Below are 9,757 nucleotides of genomic sequence, written 5' to 3'. Positions count from 1 at the left end.
TTTTGATATTGAATGATAATTAGTATAATTTTGATATTGAAGTAGTGAAAGTAATAACATTAAGTTAGCGATATTATGGAAAATAGTTATGAGGATTATAAAATGAATTTCCAAGAATGATTTTGAAAATATTTTTTGGCTTGTATTCCAAAAGTAAGACCAAAAGTATATGTGAATGAGGGAGTGGGAAAGAGAGCTCATGGTCTACAGGTGAAAGGAGAAGAAAGTTGTTGGAGACTTCATTTTGTATATGCTGAAGATCTGCACCAATGTTGGTTGATTACAAATGATCTGGCAACAAATGTAATGCAACCACAAAGAAAAAGGTTAATAATGATGATAACAATACATCAGGTATTTATGAAGTGCCTAGTGGCAGGAAGACGATTATTCCATATATGTTGCATTTTCCTCTGCACTCATTTTGTATATTAAACTATGTAGGTCAGCTGCTAGTACTAACTCTCATTAGGGTCACTTGCTGATCAAGTATCTCTGGTGATATTTGCTGACTGCCAGTAGCAGCATAATAGAAGCTGTTCTTGGCAACCTTTCATAATGCATTTCGTTCCGTATACACCTGTTAAGGACTGTTGACTGTCATTTGTCCCTTATTGTAGTATATATATAGCTGATGAGTCTGAAAATTAATGGTTACATTTTGGAGGGGGGTAATAAATGTAATGCATTTCTGAATCAAACCATTTCAAAACTATAAGTGCCCTAGAAATAGCAGAAACAGTCCTAATTTTTATATGAAACCTGTTTTTTTGCTTTCATTTTTTTCTTTATACACCATTACAGTTTACAGTTAGATGGTCTTTTACCTTTTTTGACAATGAGTTTATTTGTAGGTGGCATTGAAGATGATGATTTTGACTGAAGAAATTCCATAGATGACTTCTTACAATAATTTGTAGCAGTGAGGTCCTAAAAGAAAAGGATAATCAGTATGATATTTAACAAAATTTTGTTTAAACCTTTTTCAGTGGAGGATCCCTCTGATAACTTTGTTCGGTTGCGAGATTTTGTCGACTCCAAAAATTGCTTGAAGATGGACTCATTCCAGCCATCAAAGCTCACTGAAGGATTCACTGAAGCCATGGCTAAAGAAGCCCAAGAGAAGTTAAAGCTGAATAAAGTAAGTTCTACAGAACTCTTTGGAAAGCAGAGAGGATGTGATATCCTTGAGGTAAAAATAGCATGTTTGATTATAAGATTTGCTTATGATGTTTAAGATAGTTTTGTGAGAAAAGTACTTTTGTTCCTGTTAACCATGTCAATTAACCTAGATATAATGTTTTTAATGAGAATGTTTAGGTAAGGAGGTCTGCAAGAAAATATATATATATTTTTTTTTACTTTTTACTGAAGTCACCTTATTCTGTCTGGTGGAGGTCTTGTTCTTTCATAGCTATAAATTTCATAGTGTTTATGTTCGTATATTGTGTATATAGTCTATTCTTACACCTTTTCTTTTGTACGATCATAGTAAAGTAGGGAACATATAAATTTCAATTGATATAACAAATTAGTGCTTGGGAGAATTTTAACCTCCCTTTGTCAGTAGGCACAATACAATTTTAACTATGTTTGCAATTTGACATTCAATCTAACTAATTGCCATTTAACATAGCCTCTCAAAAACTTGAGGGCAAATTTCCCATCCTCCCTTGTCTCTCATTAATGTACTGGAGGGAGTGAGATGAAGTAATTCTGGTATTGAGATAAGTTTAGATATAAGAAGTTTTAAAATGTAGATTATTCCTATAGTGAAGTCCAGGGTGACATCAGTTGTTTGAATGCAGTCTGTTCATTGATTCTTTTAGTAACAAATATGAAAATAATATAACCAAATGTAAACAGATATAATGCACAATAGGTAGTAAACCATTGTTTGTTTAAACTGAATATATCTTTATATGTTATTGATGTAATACTGTGAAGACTAAATATAACAGGTGACCATATCAATCTTCTCAGCACATCAGCCAGTAGTTAGCATATATTCTTTCCAAATCCATAAATAGCCTAAAAATTGAATATTTATGTATGTGTGTGGACACTTTCACCAGTTGGTTGATAGTATCAGACATGTTGAACTTGCACAAATGGTAATTTACTGTATATTGTGCTTTTTTTTTTTGTGTGTGTGTGTGTGTGTGTGTTTAATTTGGATTTACTACAGAGTAATAGCTAGGGCTGCATAAGAACTAGTGATGGGACAGTCCTATAACTTCTAACAATTCCAATATCAATGGCAGGTCTTCCGTGAAGGTTTGATTCAGATTCCAAATGAATATTTATGTAGCAGGATTCTTGATTTTGTATTGTAGGCTATTGATGAATGATAGTTACCCCCAAGAGTTTTTAATATAAATACATCAGAAATACATGGAAAACAGATAGGCTAAATATAGAAGCATTCCAGTTGTAAAAGTTCAGCATCAGTGTTGTCATTACTGTGATATATTTCTTGATATAATTTTTGTCATTATGGAGAGTTATATTCATGCTATATGGCATTTCCAATATGGTTTGGAATTCAGAAAATATTCATTATGCCAAAATAACAATGTCAAACCCACACTGGTTGGTTGTTAGTTTTGCTAGTGTGTGTTACTGTTATTTCTTGTTAAATTTTTAGATACTGTTACATGTTGTACAGAAGTTATTTATATCTTGCATACAGTCACTCCTGGTAAGCCAAAGTAACTTTATTCTTATCAAATCTGACTCCTTGTGAGAACTGAAAATCACTATTTTTATCAACCATGTGACCTTTCCATTGGCCTCCTGGAAAGTATATTTTTGCCAATGCTCCATAATGAATCAACAAATAGTCCCTTTACTAAATAGAGCACAATATTGCCTTTAACATCACCTCATATGTGAGTGATACTTTCTTAAACCTTTGAAATTTATATACTAACAGGTTCTCAGTGCCAGTATTACTGGGTATAAAAGCAGGTCTGGTCATAAATTGGAAACAAACTTTATGTAAAAATGTGGAGTGTGACAAGAACATTGTTTAGGAAACCGCTAGTTTCTATGCTATGAAGGAGAAGCATGACTTCTGGGTAGATAGAATATAAAGTTAGTAAATGGAGCACTTAGATTTTTGAGAGATCCAACTTGTGCTACTTTCTTCATTTGTTGTAACCACAGGATTAAAATTCATTAGCCTTCTTCCTCCTTTCTTCTGTTTGTATATACATCTTTAAAGTTTTTTTTTTTGTGTGTGTGTGATTTGTTTTTCATTTTTGCCACATTGATTCTTTTTACCCATTGGATCTGGGTGCTTAGCAGCCCACACCTGGACCAAAATAGACATTTTTGAAAATTACCAAGTTCTATTTTTATTTGATATGCTGTATCATACAGCATATCTCTGTAGGTAGTCTACAAGTCTATGATAACAATGACAACAAGTAACATTTTATTTGTAATTTTTTTTTTTTTTTTTTTTAACACACCCTGTGCCACCTGACAGAGCAGGCAGAAATAGGATAATGAATGTGGAAAGTGCCTTCTCTGGAGGCAGCATTCTTCTAGCCATGGCTCACAGATAGTACATTTTGCCTTGACTTGAATAATGCAAGAGTCCCTGTCTAAATGCCCACTGAGTGTAATCTTCCTCCAAGAGCTGTGCGCACTTGTTAAGTCATTTCTGTTGCTAGAATGAGCCCTTAATCAAAATTTTCCATGAATCCTGTCACCTGGCCCTCAGCCACATTGTTTCATGAGATGACAGTCACATCACCAGGATTCAGTGGCTAAATTTATTTTCTAATCACTTTTGTTATGATCAGTTATACATATTTTCTGAATCTTGTTTGTCATCAATATTTCTGTATTGAAAATATTTGTTTCTATTCATTATGCATAACAGATCTTTTACAAATTTATTCAGCATCTGTTAGTGCTTTGTTTGATTAATGTTCTCGTCTGTTTGGCCATTGCTGATTTCTACAGTGTTCCCTACTTCAGCTATGTTTATCATTTATTTCATGACTTTTCATTGATATTACGGTGATTCAACTGTATTGTCATGCAATTTTCATTGAAGGGATAGTTAAAATCAGGCATTGTAATGGCTTGGATTCCCTTGCAGTTTTGACATAATTACCAAAAATGTTAAAGCACTAATATGAGCTTTGATAAGTCAAGTTCTCTGTATATTTGAATTTATAGTTCTGTGTCCCTGGTTAATGTCCCAAGTACCTTTAATGTGCTATCAAAGGATTTTACTACAGTATATGTTTTTGCTGCTAAATCTTTTCATGTAAAGAATTCTCGTCAAACACATATCTTCCCATATTATCATTATCTGGGAAGGGGTACAAATTTTCAACATTGAGCACACTGCAGTATATATAATTGCCCAGTGAACAAAGCTAAATAGTCAACCCTATTTCTGAGGGGCTAAAGCTTGTAAAGCTCTGCAGTAATGGCCAATCAAATGAACAACTGTTTAGACACATTACATAACCCATGTGGTGAGTTTGTGAGAGAAATATCAGTGAATAATTGTTGATATTTGCTGTGTCAGCACAAATATTAATAGTAAATAATTAAAAGATATGTAATAGCATAATGTGTAAAGAGGAATGAGGAAAGAGAAAAAGATCCAAGGTTTGGATGAAAGAAAATTGCGATATTGTACCAGAATTACTACGCACTCACTATACTCTTCATTCAAAGGAAGACATGACTGATCGACAAAGACAACAGAGGGCATGTAAGGGAAGTAGGTGTATGAGAAAAAAAAAAATGTGGAATGTGGATCTGACAGGTTTTGACACCTTTCACAATTATAGAAAATAGGACTGAGAACAGGTTCTGCAATTAACTGCAGTCATGATTACTAGAACTAGGGGTAAATAACCAGTGGTAAGGATATTTACCACTTCACACTGGAAATATGCACTGTCCATAAAACAAGAGCATAGTGAATTGCCTCTTCTCACTGGCTTGATATGTTACAATTTGGAGTATTAACTGTAGTCAGTAAAAGAAATATTTTTTAATATTTGAGATTCATAGTTTTAAAAATGAATTGTACATTTACAGAAACAAGTTAGACGTGTGTATGAGATCCTCAGACTTCACATAACAAACCGATCAGATAAAGAGTCATACAGAAGATACAGATTGGAAGTTAAGAACCGGCTCAATGTTCAGTACCAGGTATGTGTTTTGTAACAGTCTGCATACATTGATTCTCTCTCTCTCTCTCTCTCTCTTTGCTCTGTCTCCTCTCTCTTCTCTTTCTCCTCTCTTTTTCTCTTTCTCTTTCTCCTCTCTTTTTCTCTTTCTCTTTCTCTTCCTCTTCCTCTTCCTCTTTATTATTATTATTATTATTATTATTAGCCAATTATATTTCTCGGTTTTGAATTGCCATTTACTAATGGTTGAAATGGTTTGACTCTGTACTTTTAGTTGGATTACCAACCTTATTAGATATATGCTATAATGTCATTTCTTGACATCTTCCAAAATCTGTAAAATATCTCTCTTTACAGAAAGAAGATAGAGACATGGAGAAGCTGAAAAAGATACTGAAGCCAGAAGAGTACCAAGCCACAATGACCATTACTAGCAAAGAACAGCGCCTGGAGAGTTTGGAACGCCAGTATAATGATCTGGAGGAGCACTACTTACACGTTCTGGAGCGTCTGGCAGCAACTAATTTGTCTTGACCAATTTAAGGATAGCAACAAACCTCGACTTGTGTGGTCATGGTTTGCTTTATTGAAAATTGTTGAATAGTATTTGGAAGAAGCAACGGCTCATACACCTCTTGTGTGTAACCAGTTTGCTTGGAACAATATGGATGGCATTGTGCATTTCTGGCAAATTAAAATACTTTTCCCAAAAGATATTACAGCATTTGTTTGCTGCACCTTTTGTCACTTCATTCAGTAATACTTTTTATAATTTCAGGCAGTAACTTGTATTATCACAAATGACAAAATTTTGTCATAAACAACTTATTGGTTGTTAATAATATGAAAAATAAATTGTGTTATACCATTCGTCATTTTATTAATGGATCTCTAAGCTTTAGCAGTAAAGTATATAAACATGTAATCTAACATGAATAGAATTGGTATTGTCCCTGATTGTGAAATGTCAGATGTTACAAGGCAATATATGCATGCATACACATACATATATATATATGTTTTTGTGCATTGTGTGTGTGTGTGTGTGTATATATATATTAAGGAAACAAATAAAAACAAATACTCAGTTTCTTAATCTAATGATTTGGTTGATATTAATATTAGAAAATGCAATTAATTCAAAAACAAAATAAGGAAAAACAGTAGTCAATCCAGAAACTGTTGCCTTAGAATCAGGCTTGAAACAAGTTTAACACTGATTATCTTCCCATTGAAAGAGCTTATGCCAGAAAATATCTTTTTCACTGAATGACCAAGTGTCCAATACAAGAATTCTTTAGTATTCATAAGAGGTCCAATACATTTGCATTTGATTTCAGTAATAATGGAATTATTGTCACATGTATTCTTAATGATTAACAGTAGAAAATGTTGAGCTCAATATATATTCTTTGTGTGACCCCAAAGTGTCAGTATCCTCTCTTAGGTTAATTCTTTTTCCCAGCATTTCTATTATCGACCTCGAGCTATTGTCATATCCTTCTGCCATTCCTGGTCCTCCTTCCAACCAGTGTGGCATTAAGCCTGGATGGAACCCTGCCAAATAGAATCAGGAAGTAAGTCTGTTTGCCTTAACAATATTTAATGTTTGGTTGATGAAGTACAAAAATACAGAGTATGGAATTGTAGTTTACAGCAGTCTGTATAGTTTTCCGAAGAGAATTATATATTGCCATATTAATATTTAGTGCTGTAGTTGGTAGATAATATTAATGTGGTACAAAGGTCCAAATGTGTAGAAGGCTGTGGAAGCATGGAAATCACTTACCAGTTGGCAATCAGTTTAGCACTAGAAGGCAAAGGTTATCTCATTGGACAGTTACATATTAAGGAAGGCAGATGAGATAAGATTCATTGTTGCAATAAAGGTGTTTTGAGGTTTCTAGAGCTTATATGAAAGATCAACTTGCATTAACTTTGCAGTTGAAGGAAAAATATATTTTATTGTCCTGTTTTAAGCATCTGTTGTTTATTAATTTTAGTAATCCTAAGAACAATTGTTCTATAACTGAAATTTATAGTGGCAACACCTACCTCCACTTGATGTATTGTAGCCTAGTTGGTTTTCACTTGCTGCTGGATACTGTTTTGCAGACTGAGAATTCTCCGCTTGTCATATCATGAGAGAAAGCATCGGGTCTCAGGGTTTTACTTGTTCTAAATCTATTTCGTCTGACCACTGATGCAGCTGATAAGTTTTTAATGCAGTTTACCCAGTTGAATATAATGAGAATATGAAGTGGAATTGCTCTCTGCTATTGTGTCCAGAAAGGTTTAGAACTTTATTTTGGTAAATCAGTGTAAAATACATTTACCATTACTCATTAGTGCGAAAGCTAACAAAGGTTGTATATGAATGCAGTGATTTAGGTAATTCAATAGAATTAATGGATGCTCATAAAAATCTTTGTTTGCAACAACAGTAGTTTTGTCATTTTATAATTAGAAAAGGATAAAGACAAGCAAAAAATATGTTGTAGGTATTTTTTGTATGTTAAAAAAGATTGACCATGTTTTTGATGCTAATTGTTCAAGATGAATATTTAATTTTTTGATGTTTCAATGAAAAAAATATATATAGGCATTATATTTAGATGGTAAATTTAATGTTCATAGCAGAAGAGGATAATTTATCTGTCTTCATAATGTGCACAGCATTCACAATTTTGTACTAGTTACTTCCATTGAAACTTTACAAGATCATTTGCATATAATATTAGATCAATATAAAGCATATTGACACATGGATTTATTCTTTTCCCAAATAGCCTCTAGTGAAAAAAAACAAGAGTATAAGTGTCTTTCAACTAATTTTATTGTGTATTTTAGATTTGTATATTAAACAAGCATGTTAGCCCAGTATCAAGTCATACTGTTTTCTTGAAAGGACTTTCACTCGATAGGGAGTAAAATTCCCCCCACCCCATCTGTCTCTCTCTCTCTCTCTCTTTTTGTTGTCGTTAGAGACTTAGCCCCAATATCGACCCTTTGGGTCAAACAATTTTGTAGTCTTCTCTCTTTTCCTTTTCCACACTGTAACTGCCGACACCCATCCTCCCCCTCATGTTACCTCCTACCTCTATGCCTTCTCTTCCCAAGTCAAATTATTGTTTTAATCTAAATCTAGCTACTGAAATCTAAACCACTTCCCCACACTAGAGAATCTAAATGTTCCAACCCATCTCTTGCCACATTCTCTTTTACACTTACCTCTTATTCTGTTCCTCAGACATCTATCTCCTGCTCATGAGAAAATCTTTGTTTCTCAGACGCTCATTTTTGCTCATTGATTGTTTTATAATAACTTTTCTACATTGAAATATTCGCAGTTTCTATTCTCACAGTCTTCCACCTCCATGTGATCTAATCATCCTCAACCCCCCTTTTGCAAATTCCTGCTTTATCCCATATATTCAGCAACTAGCTTTTTCAGTACCATACTATCTTATAATTCTGGACCAGCTCTTGCCTGAACCATTATTGCATGGGTCTTTTCTTCTCCCCCTCCTTTTCCATTTCCTTATCCCCTTTTTCTGTCCACATCCTAAAGCCGCCTTTCCCAACCCTGGGGTTGCCAAGACAAAGCATCAGACATGGTCAGTTCTCAATTTTGAGATGTTTTCAGCATATATGCAGGCCCGTACTTTTAAAACCTTTCGCCAGGGCTGGCGAAAGGTTTCGCCGGGCGATCCGGAATTTCGTACTTTTAAAATCATGCCTGGCGAACGTTCGCCAGGGCTGGCGAAAGATCATATTGGAACAGCCTGGCGAAGAGAGCTGTTTGAATACCATTTTCTTGCTTTCAAATTATAAATTAGTAACATATTTGTGTATGATAGGATGTAGGAATCACATTGAAATTCTAAAATATCTTAAAATCATAATTTATGAAATAACGTATATACGTATTTTTTTCAAGACCTTCGATGTTCCAGTCGAGAGCTTAAGACATCAGCTGTATTCCTACCCCCCTACCCCTACCCCCCACCCCCGAGATGACTTATTTAGATTTAGGTTGTAAGGATAATGTTCTTTTCACAAATATTACCAGAAGTGTTTTTTATGGCGGCATGTTTACTTTTGGCTGTAGAAACATAGCTGTAGTGCTCCACCGCCCTATAATGAGGCGTGTCTAATGATACCCTTGTAGGCCTACAGTTCAATATCTTACATCAGTTAGGAATAGTAAAATAGTAATTTTTAAACTCTTGTTAAAGTATAAAGTTATTTTTTGTATAAAAGTATAAGGTTGATACAGTATAGTATAAAGTACTTTTCAAACCTTTCGCCAATGCTGGCGTTCGCCTGGCGAAGCTTCGCCAGGCGAACATCTGAGTGAGGGAGGCCTTACTTTTAAACAAAGGCAGGTGTTCGCCAGGCGCTAACATCTTGGATTCCTGATAAATCTAGCACTTCGGCGAATGAAAAAAAACGGTTTTAAAAGTACGGACCATAAAGTTAACCTTGTTATAGTATAAAGTGTAGTATAGCATAAAGTATAAAGTTAATTTTGTTATAATATAAAGATATTTTCAACTTTTGTTATAGGATAAAGTTAAATTTTAACT

The 9,757-nt window shown here is 34.1% G+C and overlaps 1 protein-coding gene across 2 annotated transcripts in view; it reads left to right on the top strand.

Moving 5' to 3' along the window:
• The window catches only part of Hat1 (histone acetyltransferase 1), a 16,747-nt gene extending 8,816 nt beyond the window's left edge, over positions 1 to 7,931 (top strand). For both annotated transcript variants that reach the window (XM_070122142.1, XM_070122141.1), the window contains exons 8-10: positions 990 to 1,141; positions 5,074 to 5,190; positions 5,526 to 7,931. In XM_070122142.1, coding sequence (XP_069978243.1) covers positions 990 to 1,141; positions 5,074 to 5,190; positions 5,526 to 5,702 — 446 coding nt within the window. In that variant the 3' untranslated portion in view covers positions 5,703 to 7,931. The remainder of the gene's footprint in view (positions 1 to 989; positions 1,142 to 5,073; positions 5,191 to 5,525) is intronic.
• The last annotated feature ends 1,826 nt before the right edge of the window (positions 7,932 to 9,757 follow it).

Source organism: Penaeus vannamei, chromosome 5 (assembly GCF_042767895.1).
Source record: "Penaeus vannamei isolate JL-2024 chromosome 5, ASM4276789v1, whole genome shotgun sequence".
NCBI classification, from domain to species: Eukaryota; Metazoa; Arthropoda; class Malacostraca; order Decapoda; family Penaeidae; genus Penaeus; species Penaeus vannamei.
The sequence above is the reverse complement of the archived record's forward strand: the minus strand, read 5'-3'. Positions and strand labels throughout refer to the sequence as shown.